This window comes from Drosophila mojavensis, unplaced genomic scaffold (assembly GCF_018153725.1).
Source record: "Drosophila mojavensis isolate 15081-1352.22 unplaced genomic scaffold, ASM1815372v1 contig_19, whole genome shotgun sequence".
Classification (NCBI taxonomy): domain Eukaryota; kingdom Metazoa; phylum Arthropoda; class Insecta; order Diptera; family Drosophilidae; genus Drosophila; species Drosophila mojavensis.
Genome location: NW_025318726.1, coordinates 1883795 through 1899738, shown reverse-complemented (window position 1 = coordinate 1899738; position 15944 = coordinate 1883795). Strand labels below are relative to the sequence as shown.

At 44.3% G+C, this 15944-nt stretch overlaps 4 protein-coding genes across 5 annotated transcripts; 2 read left to right on the top strand and 2 right to left on the bottom strand.

Moving 5' to 3' along the window:
• The first annotated feature begins 599 nt into the window (after positions 1-599).
• Positions 600-2508, top strand: LOC6572404 (alkaline phosphatase). Its single transcript, XM_001998477.4, has 2 exons — positions 600-740; positions 803-2508. The coding sequence occupies exons 1-2, from the start codon at positions 686-688 to the stop codon at positions 2389-2391; spliced, it is 1644 nt and encodes a 547-aa protein (XP_001998513.1). The 5' UTR covers positions 600-685; the 3' UTR covers positions 2392-2508.
• Positions 2509-4153: 1645 nt separating this feature from the next.
• On the top strand, positions 4154-13212 carry LOC6572406 (atlastin). 2 transcript variants are annotated; one of them, XM_015166372.3, is made up of 5 exons: positions 4154-4257; positions 10467-10774; positions 10834-12047; positions 12125-12191; positions 12255-13212. In XM_015166372.3, the coding sequence occupies exons 2-5, from the start codon at positions 10565-10567 to the stop codon at positions 12396-12398; spliced, it is 1635 nt and encodes a 544-aa protein (XP_015021858.1). In that variant the 5' UTR covers positions 4154-4257; positions 10467-10564; the 3' UTR covers positions 12399-13212. The 2 variants fall into 2 exon arrangements, with proteins under 2 accessions (XP_015021858.1, XP_001998515.2); XM_001998479.4 differs by lacking the exon at positions 4154-4257 and adding an exon at positions 9611-9756.
• Positions 6012-9086, bottom strand: LOC6572405 (putative tyrosine-protein kinase Wsck). Its single transcript, XM_001998478.4, has 2 exons — positions 7590-9086; positions 6012-7532 (listed from the first exon to the last, which is right to left on the bottom strand). Exons 1-2 carry the CDS (start codon positions 8718-8720, stop codon positions 6255-6257), a joined length of 2409 nt encoding a protein of 802 aa, XP_001998514.1. The 5' UTR covers positions 8721-9086; the 3' UTR covers positions 6012-6254.
• Positions 13213-13337: 125 nt separating the features above from the next.
• On the bottom strand, positions 13338-13846 carry LOC6572407 (metallothionein-3). Its single transcript, XM_001998480.4, has 2 exons — positions 13712-13846; positions 13338-13652 (listed from the first exon to the last, which is right to left on the bottom strand). The coding sequence occupies exons 1-2, from the start codon at positions 13734-13736 to the stop codon at positions 13477-13479; spliced, it is 201 nt and encodes a 66-aa protein (XP_001998516.1). The 5' UTR covers positions 13737-13846; the 3' UTR covers positions 13338-13476.
• Positions 13847-15944: the final 2098 nt, after the last annotated feature.

The window sequence follows — 15944 nt, the reverse complement described above, 5'->3', positions numbered from 1 at the left end:
CATATAATATATATACAGATATTTGCCTGCAGCTCAGTTGTTATTCAAATAATTGTGTTTCGACTATATAGAAGAATTTTACACCTACATATAGAATAAACAAAGCTGTACTTGTCTGAATGTGTGAATGTGTGCGCAACAATTTATTAAAAATCTGGTGCTGTTTTTATGACAGTGTATAGACAGCTAATGACTTCGACAGAACAGAGCTCATAACACGGATCTGTACACAATTTCACATTGAGCAAGAAGAGGCATAACGATCACGTGAACGTTGATCGCGTTTTCGGATCCGCAGGCAAAACAAAAACTGAAATTCGTGAGCCGCGAGTGCGGGTAGGCAGACAACGGCAACGAATGATGATAACGCACAGCCAGCCGAAAACCCAAGAAAAGTTTCTGAAAACACATAACAAGACAACGACAATAACAACTCTCACACACACAAACACCAACACACACACGTGTGTAATGAAATAGGATTGAAGACTGGGCAGACAGCGTCAGCGTCAGCGGCTTCGATTGCCATACATTGATTTTCGTTTATCAGGCGACGATGACCTGTTATGGAACCGTGCTCGACTATAAATAAAGCCGGTCTCGTGAGACTCGCTATCAGTTCTGTTCGAAACGTGCCCGGCAAGGTACAGGCATACCACAATTCATAAGCAAAAAACTGTTCAGGATGATCTTGCAATTATTCGCACTGGGTGGGCTCATCGCTCTAGCTGGCGGCTACGGTAAGTCCAAAGTTTGCTAAGTTCGAAAACACGGAAACTGACAGTCCATCCCCCACATCCAGCGCTGCCGACACGTGATGCTGAGCGGCACATGCATCCGGTGTATGGGGGAGCATCAGCCCCTCAGCGGGCATCGCGCTTCAAGCGCGGGTATATGCCCGAGATGACGTTCGGATCCCAAAGGGTGGAGCAGTACGCCGACTACTGGCGCAGCATCGCCCACCAGACGCTGGAGCAGCAGCTGGAGAGCAAAATGAGGCCGAACACACAGCTGGCCAAGAACGTGATGCTGTTCTTAGGAGACGGCATGTCCATACCAACCATCACCGCCGGTCGGGTCTATCTGGGCGGCGAGGAGAAGCAGTTCGCATTCGAGCAGTTCCCGTATGTGGGCCTCAGCAAGACCTACTGCGCCAACATGCAGGTGGCCGACTCGGCGTGCACGGCAACCGCCTACCTGGGCGGCGTCAAGGCCAACTATGGCACCGTGGGCGTTACGGCTGCTGTCCGGTTGAAGGATTGTCAGGCCCAAGTGCAGCCGGAGAATCGTGTCGCATCCATCGCGGCCTGGGCACAGCGACAGGGCATGGCCACTGGCCTCATCACAACGACATCCGTGAGTCATGCCTCGCCCGCAGGTGTCTACGCCCATGCCGCCAATCGCGACTGGGAGAACGATGCTGACGTCAAGGCGGATAATGCTGATCCCACAATTTGCACGGACATTGCGTCACAGCTGATCAACGGCGACGTGGGAAGAAATCTGAACGTGATCTTAGGCGGCGGCAGGCAAAACTTTCTACCTGAGCACGTGAAAGATCCGAGCGGCGTCTTCGGTAAGCGCAAGGATGGACGCAATCTGATCGAGGAATGGCAGCGGCAACACACCAACAGCGCCCACTACGTGCACACGCGTCGCCAGCTGCTGGAGCTGAACAACCAGACTTCGCGAGTGCTCGGCCTCTTCGCTCCCTACCACATGCCGTATCATCTGGACGCCGATGCCGCGGATCAGCCAACATTGGAGGAGATGGTGCAAGCAGCGCTGGCCATCTTGGAGCGACAGAGCGCCGGTCGAGGCTATTTCCTGTTCGTGGAAGGCGGACGCATCGACCACGGCCACCACAACACGTTGGCACTGCGCGCCATCGACGAGACGGCAGAGTTCGATAAGGCCGTGCATTGGGCACGCACGCACAGCAGCGTGGATGATACGCTGATTGTGGTCACCTCGGACCACTCGCACACCATGTCGCTGGCGGGCTACTCCAGTCGCAAGAACGACATATTCGGCATCAACGATGGCCAGCTGGCCGCCGACGACTTGCCTTATGCCACGCTGAGCTACGCCAATGGCCCCGGCTACAACAGCAACTTCCTGAAGGACGATGGCGGCGCTGTGAAGCGCAAGAATCTGCGCTCCCTCAACATGAAGAACAAAGACTTCATGTTCCCCACCGCCGTGCCGCTGGAGTCCGAGACGCACGGCGGTGACGACGTCGCCGTCTTCGCCAGTGGCCCGTACTCCCACCTCTTCACTGGGGTGTTCGAGCAGCACTACATACCGCACGCCATGGCCTATGCCTCCTGTCTGAGCGAGTCGCGCAGCATGTGCTCAGACACCAGTATTACTCGACTGTGGAGCTCCTAGATTACTCTAAAAATCAATAGGAATTATTGTATTTATGTAACTTATGACAGGCACTTCTATTACATAAGATATTTAATGCATCGAGTTAGATTTAGAAAAAATATATAGATTATAGGATTTCCACTACTCAAACTATTTGTTTCTCGATATACGTATATTTCAATATTATAGATATATGTATAGTTCTATACAAATATATATGATCTATTAATTAATTATATATAATTAATTAATTTCAACTTTTTATTTATTTTTTTTTTATATATAATGCCTATAATGCTGCCTTCATGAAATCACATTTTCATATCGACCAATCGTAATCTCCTGGAAAGTTCCGTAGGTTAACGACAAGCAAGTCTTTCACTCTTCTACAATTTGGGCAGCCGGACTTTGCACTATTTCCGTACTTCTTCTAAAAATAGACCATAGAAATATGTACATATATACATACATATAGAAAATATGGCAAATACTGATTATTATATCAACCTAACGAGTAACATGAAGTTGATAGTGGTCGACTATAAGCTTTTTGTTTTTCTAACGTTTTCTAAAGGGTTTATTTTGCTATTACATAATTTTCTTTGTTTTGTTTTTGGTTGTTTACTCTGTATGTTTTATTTCCTCTATTTAATAAATATGTCACATATTTGAAATAACATATATTTTTTATTAGAAAAGCGTTTATATTTCATACGAACTCAGAAATCCGTGCTTGATGAAATTTTATATGTTATATCTATAATTTGAATGCGAGTTTGCGTATTAGCTGAGTACGGTTACGTAACTGTTCCAAAAAAAATCTAATTCGAATGCATCTGAGGTCTCGAAATTTCGAGAATTTCACATGTTTCAATATGACACCATGTTTGATGTTCAATTTGATTTCACTGCTCGGCATTATTTTTAAGTCTATGGTAATCTCAACGCATCGTCCTCATAAAAAATATGCGGAACATAAAATTTACGAATAAGAATAAAATCATACAGATACTTCAAAGTCATGTGCCTTCCAAAAATTTCTCCGAACTAAACTTTGGATGGAAATAATTAATATATAAATATTGGAAATTAAAAACGCTATTCTTCTTGCAGGTAAACTTGCAATTTTTAATTAAATCTCATCCATATATCATGTAACATGCTTCAAATTAAAATTAAAATGAATTATATAATATAATTATTAGAATTTTGCAATATAAATACAAAGTGAATTTCTCATTTTAATTTTAATTTGAAGCATGTTATATATATATAAATGTAGTTTGTATATAATTTATTTAGTATGTATATAATTTATTATCCTAAAACACAGTTGTTTGTATGCTGATTGGGTATTTAATTTCAGTAAAAAACAAGTGCAGCCATCGGAAGAGCTTGCGATTTGCAATGCAAATGCTTAACACATATTAATTGACGTTCTCAGAACAGAAACCAATACTGAAATTAATACATATGTACATATGTAGATCATTGTTTTTGACTTCCAGTGATTCTAAGAATAGTAATAAAGTCTTTATTTGTCAACCGAAGACATCCCCATATATTGTGGGTTAAGCAATGCATTTAAATAAAAATTAATCAAGGCAAATTTCAAAATTATTATCGTATCAAAAGGAATTACTTAGATTTGAGTGTTAAAATAAAAATAAAAATATGTGAAGTTTAAAAATAAATTACTTTTCAGTTTTGTCTCAATACAGGTATCGATGCTTTCTGGAAATATCGATGTCTGATAATCGATGTGCTATAACATCGTAACGAACAATGTATCGATTTTACGTTCATCGCTAACAGAAAAGGTGAGCAAGTAAATGTAGAAAAAGCAATCAACAGCAGGCGTGTGGTGGCGAATTGTTTATTAAAGTGAGTAATATTTTAGTTGAATCCGTGAATAAAAATAACTTACAAACTGTTCACAGTATTCGGCTGTGCGGTCAATAGTATGCGAGCTGCGCAAAGAAACCAGTTTTAAAATACCCCCACTCGACTCGCAGAATTCAGTGTGTAATAAAAACAAAAACAAATTTTATTGCGTCGTCGCCGCGTATGTATGTATGCGTGTGCATCTCTTCTATATTGAAATTACAAAACATAATATTTTGTGCCCTAACTGTTACAGTTCCCAGCTCCAATAGCTAGTGATTCCAGTAATATGTCCCATTGTTTAGTCCACTTACCCATTCGTATTCCGTTTCCTAGTGGTCAAACAGCGTCATTTCAGGGTACCTAGCTTGATTTATTAATAATTTGTATATGCCAATACATATGCAAATATTGAAATCTGAATATGTGTGCCAATGATTTTAATTGTTTTTGCTCTTGCTATAACCGTAGCCGTAGACTCTTTGCCCTGTTTGGTAACGTCATTCACCTTGACTCCGAGTCGACGAGTGCAAAAGTCGTTTGAGCGCTAAAATGGTGAAGCATTTGTTTTTTTATGTATATAAAAGCTTGTATATACTCACTTGCACATGTGTGTATATATATGCATATGTATATTTAGTTTTGTTTTGCTGAATTTGCTACTTTGGATCGTTTCGCTTCATTACGCGTTTAATAAACTTTAGCCATATATAAAATGTGCTTAGTCTTTTGGGTAGCCTCTTCATAGCATTTTGTATTCAATTGGATCGCTTATCAGCTGTTCGCAGACCATGGTTCCTAACGGCGCTTGCCAGATTAGCACAATATTTCCAATTGGATGTTTGCACATTGCACGTATTTAGACAGCATCTCGGTATGTGTGTGTGTGCGTGCACCTCTAAAGTAAATTTGCTCCAAGCAGGAACTCTGCTCCGTTGCATCCATGACTAATGCAGAATCGCCTAAATTGCAAAGATGAAAGAGTTCTTTAAAAAATAAAATATACACATTACATATTAGTATTAAGTTATATAGTCTTTTAGCTCAATTATATTTTAAAAAATAAGTACTTTTGTAGCCATGTTGTGTTTATTTAGAAACTGTGTTTATTTTTTCCCCAATTAAATAATTAAACAATTACATTTTGTTAAGTATCGCCATACCCCCTAGTCGCACGACCTTTAAACTGATTAATCGTCAATTTTTGTATGGCGCTACACACACATGTGTGTATGTATGTACATATGCTTTATTATATACATACATATATACAAATACTTATTTGTGCTCACCCTAGATCAACAAAACACTCGCAGTACCTTATGCTAGTTCGCTCTTTCTCTCTCACTACCTGGCTCTCAGTTTCTGTGTTCTCAATTTGCTTAGGACTTGTTACACTATACAACAGGGAGTTCGGGACTAGAGTGAAGTAATATGATTTTGTAACTTTACTGTTGGTGGGAAATATGAAAACAATTAAATTTTATGTAAAAAAAATCCATTAGTAAAGATGTAAGTCGTTTCTCAATATCCTTAAGAAATTCTTAAATAGAGATTTGTATTAACATAACTTTTTCTCCCATTTTTATAACGTTAATTATACTCGTATCGACTAAAACAGTTCGGATTTTGCAGAACAGTGTAGGGAACTTGAGTCACACCACTTGAAAGCTGTAGGAAGTTTAAATTTCTCTACTCTCTCCTCAATTTTCTCAGTTTTGTTCATATTTTAATTGATAAGTTAACGGGCTCAGTTATTGATAATGGATTGATAACGCTTTACAAAGAACGCACATTTATTGGTCGTTTTTATATATTGTAAATCTTTGATAAAGATTGGTTCAAACTCATGGCTAGCACATTCTTATCAGACTGCATTTTGGAGCAATCAACTAACGCTTTCAATAGGTCTGTTATATTTATTCTAATCATTCGTCAATTGTCTTTTATTTTGCCCTACTGCATTAATAAATAATTGCTTCTGCGCTCCGGCTACACTAGTTGATAGTCTCAAGCATCGGCAGGTACAACGGCAGCGTCTCCCGCGGATCTGAAGCAGAGCGATCAAAGCAAAGTGCGTGCCTGGGTGATGTCATCAGCTGACGTATGCCGAAAGCGACATCTTCGAAGCCGATGCGCTCGCTGGGCTCTAGCTGCCAGCAGTTGAGCAGCAGCTGGAACAGGTCGCCGTAGACATAGGCGGGCTGCGCCGGACGCACGCCCGACCGTATTGCCTCCAGTAATTGCTGACTGCTGGCTATGTTGGCGTAGGGCGTGCCGCCCAGTGCGCAGCACTCCCAAGCCACGCAGGCAAAGGACCAAACGTCCGACATGGTCGTGTAGTGCTGATGTCGCAGCACCTCGGGCGCCAGCCACCGGCCAAGATCCACCTGCTGGCCATTGCTGTTCACGTAGTGCAGCGGTCCAAAGACGGACAGCTTGAGTTTGGAGTCGGCGCACACGTAAACGCTGTAGCCGCTCAGCTGCCGGTGATGCACCTGGCAGCTGCCCAAATACGACATGGCGCTGGTCAACTCGTACATCCACTGCAGCACCAGTTGCTCCGATAGTGTTGTCAGGCGTGGCGCAGGTGCTGGCTGGCGGCTCTCGATCAGGCGCCGCTTGAGGCTCACTCGCTGCAGCTCAAAGATCAGATAGAACCAGTCAGCGCTGGCCGAAATTCCATAGAAATCTAGAACTAGTTCGTGGCGGCGCAATTGCTTCAAGTGCCGCATCTCGCGCAGCAGCTGTGCCTGCGACACGCCGGACAGATCGTCCAGCGACAGCACGTGAAGCGCACAATCCTTGACGGCGTCACCCTGGCTGAGTCGTCCTGTGATAATCTCTCCGTAGCGGCCATCAGCAATGACATCATTAGCATTCAGTCGAAGAGAATTGCGTGGCAATTTCTCCATGCCCTCGATCGTCATCTGAAACTGCTGCTTGAAGCTCTCCAGCGTGGGCGGCAGCTCGTCCTCCACCAAATATCCGTTGTTCTCCCGCTCGATGATGGGCGTCTGCTGCGTCATTTCGTGGGCGTTGCGCCTGCGTCCGGTCAGTCCGCGCGCATGGCAGGTCTTATAGCGCAAGTAAAAGTAGGTAATGAGACTGAGAATCAGGCAGGTGCCAAAGACGACGCAGGTAACGGCCAGGGCGACCACCGACGATTGACCCTTTTCAAAGGTGGCATAGCTGAAGTCATCCAAGGAGCTGGCATGCTGTGCATGGCTGCTGCGCGTGTATAGCGTCTTGGTGACGTTTCGGAGTGTGCTCACCTGTTGATGAGGATTTATATAATCTATACTCAGCTCTTATCACCCGTATCTACTTACCACACCCAAGCTAATATGCACATGGGCAGACTTGTCCTGCTCATTGGACATCTGATCCAGGGGCACATTGTGATAGCGCCCGTAGCGTTTGCCATCGCCCACTACAAAGTGCCTGGTGCGATTATCCTCCGGCCGGTCGTAGTCCAGCTCGGCGGCTATGTAGTACGGAACTCCTGTCTGCTGCGCCAGCTGCCAGCTGCCCAGCAGTTGTGCATCAAATGGCTGGATCAGCGCATCGTCAACAAACTCCACAATGATCAGTAGCTTCGTTACCGGTCCGTTGTCGTTCTTTATGGGTGCCAGCTCCACGGTGATGCTGTCCTTGGTGCGGCTTAGCACCTTGGGCTGTGCAGGAGCTGGACTGGGTGTGCCGACCTCAGTGCTGGCCATAAGGGAGCCATGACCGCACTCGCTTTCCTCTTGCTGCGGTTGCACGCAAATGGCGCGCACGCTGATGTTGTAGAGGGTTGCCGGATGAAGATCGGTCAGTTCAAAGCGGGTCTCCGTGCTCTGCACTATGAATTCGGGCTGCAGGAATGCGGGCAGCGTTGAGTAGGTCTGGACAATCTGGCACTTGATTAGAATGTTGGCCACTTCCTGAGTTTGGGCCGCGAGCGCCTCTGCGGTGCCGGCCAGCAGCAGCTTCTTCGCCTCGTATGCATCCCAAGCCAGGCTGATGCTGTTCTCGGTGCTGTTGACCACGCGCAGATGATGCGGTGCTGGCTGCCGCAGCAGCGTTGTGGAATAGTACGAATGTACGCCCACGCCGCCGCAGTACTGCGCCTTATTGGCCAGGCATCGGGTGTAGCAGAGCTGATCGTCCTGCTTCTCCTGCGGCTCCAGATGATTGGCACAAAAGCACTTCTCGGCAGCCAGCACCGCGTACCTGTGTCCCTGGCGCTCACAGATCTCGATGCATGTTTGCGGCATCTTCGCGTACACCGACTCCTTGAGCAGGTCCGTGCGGGCCGTATAGCAGCCCACATAATAGTAGACGGGCTCCGCAGTCAGCAAATCCTGCGTGTCCTGCGCGGACACGCAAACATAGTTGGACAGCAAGCAAATGGCCACGAGGTACGCAGATGCAAGCTGCTGCTGCCAGCTAGCGTTTGGGCGGTGTCCACGATGCATGTTGCGGCAGCGCACTCAGCTTGGCGAGTGATGGAACGTCGTGTGGCCAGGTGTACTTCTGGTGCGGACCTTCTGGTTTGCCACTATAATTGGAACTAATTAAACACTTTTTGCAGCCTAATTTAAACAAATTAGGCACTTATTTATATTTCTCTTATATTGCTTTCCCCCTGGCGCGTTCAATATTTTTTTCCTGCATTTTAAGCGCTGCTCAGAACACAACTATCAATGCTGCCGCTGCTGCTGCTGTTTGCCTCGCTTTGCTTTGGCCATTGTTGTTGTTTCTGCTGTTACTCTCAGCAACCAACCATTCCAGTTGACTAATCACGCTGCCAGCGTCGACGCTGGCGTCACTGTCACTGTCACTGTCGTCGCAACTGTTGCTGTTACTTTTTGTTCGCGTTGTTTACATCGCACAATGCTAAACACCTGCTTAGTCGAAACGAGACAGCTGCTGTGCTGGTAGGAATCGAACGTCCGATCAAATCGCATAGCCGTCTCTGTCTGGCAGTGCACAATGTTCTGAGCGCAGCTTTGACAGCATCAAAGACATAGTGAGACGGCGTTGCCAACAGTACATAATTATTTCGAAACCCAAACTCTGACATACAAAAAAAGAAGAAAAAATGCATAATCATAAATCAAAAGGGACGTGCGACTTTTGGCACCTTTCGTTTGTTGTTGTTAATTAAACAAAATAATTTTAACAGCTGCACCTGGCTGATCTGACCCATTCGACTGCGCTGGCAGAGAGAGCACAAGAGAGCAAGCACCGCTGCTCATGAGAGGGAGAGAGAGAGATTGACCAAGACAGCGCTCTCTTCCTCTCATTGTGAAGCTCACTGAGTGTGCTCGCTGTTCAGCGAGCGGGTGTCTTGTGTGCCGTCCTCAGTTCAGTTGGTTGACAGTGGCGCCGACTGTCGCAACGTCGCTTTTGCCTTTTAACTCAATTTGATAAATATTGCAACAAGTAAAAGGGACATACATGTGCGCTCACACTGTCTATATTCTGTTGAGAATCGCGTATCCAGCATAAGTATGACTGATTTATTGTTGCTATTACTATGCCTGTGCTGGTATATATGGAAACAGTTGCCTGCAGCCATTACGTTGTTTTGATTACGTTTTCAATTAAAGTTTACACTGCCGTTGCGACAAAAAGTTGTCAACGTCATCAGCAACAGCAGCGGCGAGTGACTTGGTCAGCAAATCATTTCAATATGACTGCATTTACGAAACCAATAATTAGCAATTTATATTAATGGAATTGTGTGTGACGACTTAGCAAAAAAAAAAAAAGAAAAAAAATGTCTTGCTGAATACGTGCTGAACAGAAAAAGAAAAAAAACCAAATTAATTTACCTTATGCCAGCCAAACTAGCGCATAGTTGAATTTATTTTTGGCCTCGTCTCATAATTGCAGGCGGCCTGACACATACAGTGCCATGCCAAAATTCAAATGAACACACAGACGCAGCGTCAGGCAGGCGAACAGTCAGACGGACAGACGGACACAGAGCAACACACGCAATTGAATAGAACTTGCGCAATTAACCGTTAGTTCAACTCACTTACCGCTTGTGATCCGATCAGAGAATAAGTTTTGTTGGGTATACATACATACATACAAACAAACATACAGGCAGACATAAATATATAAATATCTGTACATAAATCATCGATTTGCTGTGTACAAAGCAACTATTATTAAATCTTTCAATAATATTATTGTGTTTCTTTTTGCAGTATTTGAAATCAACATCGTAAATCCAAGCATAGTTCAATTGCATAGCACAGACGCGCGCTCGCACACACACACACCCACACACGCACACAGCTAACACATGGAGAGGACTACAATGGGCGGCTCGGCGGTGCAGGTGATCAATGCATCCGAGGAGCACACATTCGTGCTGAACGAGGATGCGCTCAGCGAGGTGCTAATGCGGGAAGAGGTCAAAGATCGCTTCGTCTGCGTTGTTTCCGTGGCGGGTGCGTTCCGCAAGGGCAAGAGCTTTCTGCTCGATTTCTTTCTCCGCTACATGTACTCAAAGGTATGGTGGATATATAATTAGTTTGCTCGCAGCTTAATTAATGTGGTGCTGTTTTGCAGTATGTGCGACATGACGTCACGGACTGGCTGGGCGATGAGACGGAACCGCTATCAGGTTTCTCATGGCGCGGCGGATCGGAGCGAGATACCACCGGCATACTAATGTGGTCTGACATATTCCTGCACGATTATCCCAATGGCGACAAGATCGCCGTCATTCTACTGGACACACAGGGTGCCTTCGACAGCCAGAGCACCGTGCGCGACTGTGCGACAGTGTTTGCCCTGAGCACGATGCTGTCCTCGGTGCAGATATATAATCTCTCACAAAACATACAGGAGGATGACCTGCAGCATCTGCAGCTGTTCACCGAATACGGCCGACTGGCGCTGGCTGACACTGGTAAGAAGCCATTCCAGCGTTTGCAGTTCTTGGTGCGAGACTGGAGCTTCCCGTATGAGGCGGAGTACGGCGCACTGGGTGGCGACAAGATACTTAAGCGTCGCCTCGAGGTGTCCGACAAACAGCATCCGGAGCTGCAGTCGTTGCGTCGCCACATTTCTGCGTGCTTCACCGAGGTCGCATGTTTCTTGATGCCACATCCGGGTCTCAATGTAGCCACTAATCCACAGTTCGACGGCCGTCTGAAGGATATAACGCCCGAATTCAAGAATAGTCTCAGAACACTGGTTCCCATGCTCCTGGCACCCGACAACCTGGTGTACAAGGAGATCAGTGGACAGCGCGTGAGGGCCCGCGATCTCATTCAGTACTTCCAATCGTATATGAGCATCTACAAGGGCAACGAGCTGCCCGAGCCGAAGAGCATGCTGGTGGCCACTGCCGAAGCGAACCATTTGACTGCCGTCGCGGCCGCCAAGGAGCTGTACAACCAGCTCATGGAGGAAGTGTGTGGTGGCACGCGACCTTACCTAAGCACCGCACACCTGGAAACTGAGCACTTGCGCATCAAGGACAAGGCACTGTTCCAGTTCGCCACGAAACGCAAGATGGGCGGCGAGGAGTTCACGGAGCGCTTTCGCCTACAGCTGGACACAGATCTGGAGGAGGTCTTCGTGAACTATCGGGCGCACAATGAGAGCAAAAACATCTTCAAGGCAGCGCGTACGCCGGCCGTGTACTTTGCCTGTGCCGTCATCATGTACATAGTCAGCGGCATCTTTGGCTTGGTTGGCCTCTACACGTTTGCCAATTTCTGCAATCTAATCATGGGCGTGGCGCTGCTGACGCTGGCGCTCTGGGCATACATCAGGTGGGTATCGGCAACTGAAAGCCCAACAGGTGAGCGAGCTCCCAAACTAACTCTCCATCCATTTGCCATACCCACAGGTATAGCGGCGAGCTGAGCGATTTCGGCGGAAAGCTGGATGAGTTTGCAACGCTTATGTGGGAGAATGTAAGTATGAGTTGATAAAAGACGCAGACATAAATGATTCAACGCATTCTGTTTCGGTTTCAGTTCATGCGGCCAATCTATCAAGGCTGCATGGAGAAGGGCATCCAGCACGTGGCCACGCATGCGACTGAGGCTGCCATTGGCGGCAGTAGTAGCGGTGGCCGCTCCACTGCCAGTGCTGTAAATGGCAAGGTGAAGCGGTCATGAGAATACGCCCAAGTCGCACAGCACAAGTCGCAGCCACCTCCCGGGACGCGTCAGCCACAAACGACTAACAACAACAATAACAACAACAACGTCGCGTGCAAGTCAAACAAGAAAAGCAATTATCACAACAGTGGCGGCAGCCTCTTGAGCAGCCTTTGGGAGAAGATAAGTGGAGCGAATACTCCACCGCAGCCAACGACCCACTGCTCCGCCTCATCCAGCTCATCCACAGCCGCCGTAAGCAGTCGCAAAAAGCGTAAATCAAAGCGCAATTAATTAGGTCCTTTGTAGCCGCGTTTATCAATTTTTGAAATGTCGTCGTCGTTTGATTTGTATAAATTTAAGCCCTACAATGGATAGAAAAACAAAAATCTAGTAGTTAATCGCCCTGAAAGGAATATTGTTTTTTATATTACGTACACTACTTTAATGGCTCAGCGCAGCGCGAAGTAATATATAATTATATATAATAATATACTTAGTAAGTGGCTCGTATTTGTTGAAAATCAAATTTTAAATTGTTTTTTATATACATATATATTTACCTACATATATTGAAAAGATAATTGAAGACCCAATCTTTAACGCTGTAATATAAAGAAATCGCTAACGAATTTAAACTTGTTTAATTTCCAACATGTTCTGTCTCTGTCTCTCGTCTATAAAATGAGCAGTCGTAATTCTAATTCTAGTACTAAATCCTATTCTTGCCCTTGCACCTTTTGCTGTAGAAACATCGAAATATGTAAAAATCAAATAAAATGCACTTTGTTGTTGGCTCGTTTGTTAAACGTACTCACCATATGAATCCAAACTTGTTCTTTCAATTGAAACCACTAGGTTCAATAATTGCCATCTCCCTGCTGAAAAGCACTCTAATTTGGTAATGGTATTATATTTGATACGCTAATTTAGTTCACTTAGTTATAGTGACAAATGTATAGCAATTACGTTTCGATTATATTTCAAGATACGATACGACGCTGTCAGCTACATTATTATGAAAAGCGAGAAGCGCAAGTAAAATACATCAAGTTGGTTTCTTTTTTGTAATTATTATTCGTTCATCCTTCTTGGCTCAGTCTTTGGCAGTCTTGCAGCACTCCTTTGGCCCATTGTCCTCGCCAGCGCCCTTCCCCTTCTTGCAGCACCCACCGGTCGAGGTCTGCTCGGTTTTCGAGGGGTTACAGCAGCATTTACCGGGCGTTACGCATTTACAGTCCTCGGAGCACTTGTCCGCGGTGCATTTACATGCTGCATAGAGTAGTTGAATATGAAGTTAACATTTATTATTATTAATATATTTCCTTTACCCTTTTCACATCCTATACACGGCATTTTCTCACAATTCACTTGCTTTGTTTCTGTGCAAGAAAATACTGAATAGTGACAGTCACTACAATAATACTCATATATGTATGTAAGTTTGACATTTATCCCAGCGCATGCGCGTGAGCCATATACCTTTAAGAATTCAATTCAACAGGTAATCAATAAATTGCCATATTCGCTACAAAATATTTGTATTATGTTTGAAAAAACAAGTAAGAAAGCTCTAGTCGAGACTGCTCGACTACGAGATCCCCTGAACCCTTGGAGCAATAGATATTTCAATCATTTTTCGCAACTTTCAGCTTACACAAGTAATACGCACACACACACACACACGCACGTACGCACACACAGGCATATATACACACACACGCATACAGACACACTTACACACACACACGCATATATACACAAACGCATACACACACACACATAAACACACGCATACACAAACACATACACACACAAGCAACCACGCATAAACACGCATGGGCTGCAGTATGCGCTTACTATGAGAAGTTAATTGTTTAATAACTTTTTTTTATGGACGTACGATCTTTATGAAACTTTCAGAATATGATTATAACATGAATATGCATGTAATTGCCAAAGCACAAGTCTCTAGTATTTGAAATACGCTTTTTACAAAAGTGAGGGTGAGGGGGCGAATTTAGAGGTGGGGGTAAATTTTAACAAAAACCGAAATTGTATAAATTGCATATAAGCATACATTAAAAATTTGGAGACCCTAGCAATAAAGGTGTAGAAGATATAATTTTATAACTGGGTTTCGATAAGGTTTTTTATCGATAAAAAAGATCGAGATGAGTTATCGATTTTTAATGATAAACTTGATATGCGCGCTGTAATTACGGACATTTTAAAAAAAATTTGAAGTCTCTAGCTCTTATATCTTCTGAAATCGACGCGTTCATACATACGGACAGACGGACAGACGGACAGACAGACGGACAGGGCCAAATCAACTCAGCTCGTCACCCTGATCAAGAATATATATACTTTGTGGGGTCTGCCACGCCTCCTTCTCCCTGTTACATACATTTCAACAAAACCATTATACCCTGATTTCCCATTGAAAATGGGTTCAGGGTATAAAAATGAGGTCGAACTGCTATGAGAGCGGTATGAGTTCTTCACGGAAAGGAAAATGCAGCATCTAAACTATATACATAACAATAATCGAGATAGACCAATTGATTTAGTTGTAATTGGTTCTAGAAGGCTCTAAGCAAAGGATTCAAGATTACTATGCAAATTTGGCAACGATCATCTATTATTCTTTTATATATTTTACTATTACCATATAACTAAGTTCAAAGTCTTTTTATACCCTGAACCCATTTTCAATGGGAAATCAGGGTATAATGGTTTTGTTGAAATGTATGTAACAGGGAGAAGGAGGCGTGGCAGACCCCACAAAGTATATATATTCTTGATCAGGGTGACGAGCTGAGTTGATTTGGCCCTGTCCGTCTGTCTGTCCGTCTGTCCGTCTGTCCGTATGTATGAACGCGTCGATTTCAGAAGATATAAGAGCTAGAGACTTCAAATTTTTTTAAAATGTCCGTAATTACAGCGCGCATATCAAGTTTATCATTAAAAAATCGATAACTCATCTCGATCTTTTTTTATCGATAAAAAACCTTATCGAAACCCAGTTATAAAATTATATCTTTTACACCTTTATTGCTAGAGTCTCCAAATTTTTAATGTATGCTTATATGCAATTTATACAATTTCGGTTTTTGTTAAAATTTACCCCCCACCTCTAAATTCACCCCCCTCACCCTCACTTTTGTAAAAAGCGTATTTCAAATACTAGAGACTTGTGCTTTGGCAATTACGTGCATATTCATGTTATAATCATAATCTAAAAGTTTCATGAAGATCGTACGTCTATAAAAAAAGTTATTAAACAATTAAGTTCTCATAGTAAGCGCACACTGCAGCCCATGCGTGTTTATGCGTGGTTGCTTGTATGTGTATGTGTTTGTGTATGTGTTTGTGTATGTGTGTGTGTATGTGTGTGTGTGTATGCGTTTGTGTCTGTATGCGTGTGTGTGTGTATGTGTGTCTGTATGCGTGTGTGTGTATGTATACCTGTGTGTGCGTACGTGCGTGTGTGTGTGTGTGTGCGTGTTTCTTGTGTAAGCTGAAAGTCGCGAAAAAGTATTGAAATATCTATTGCTCCAA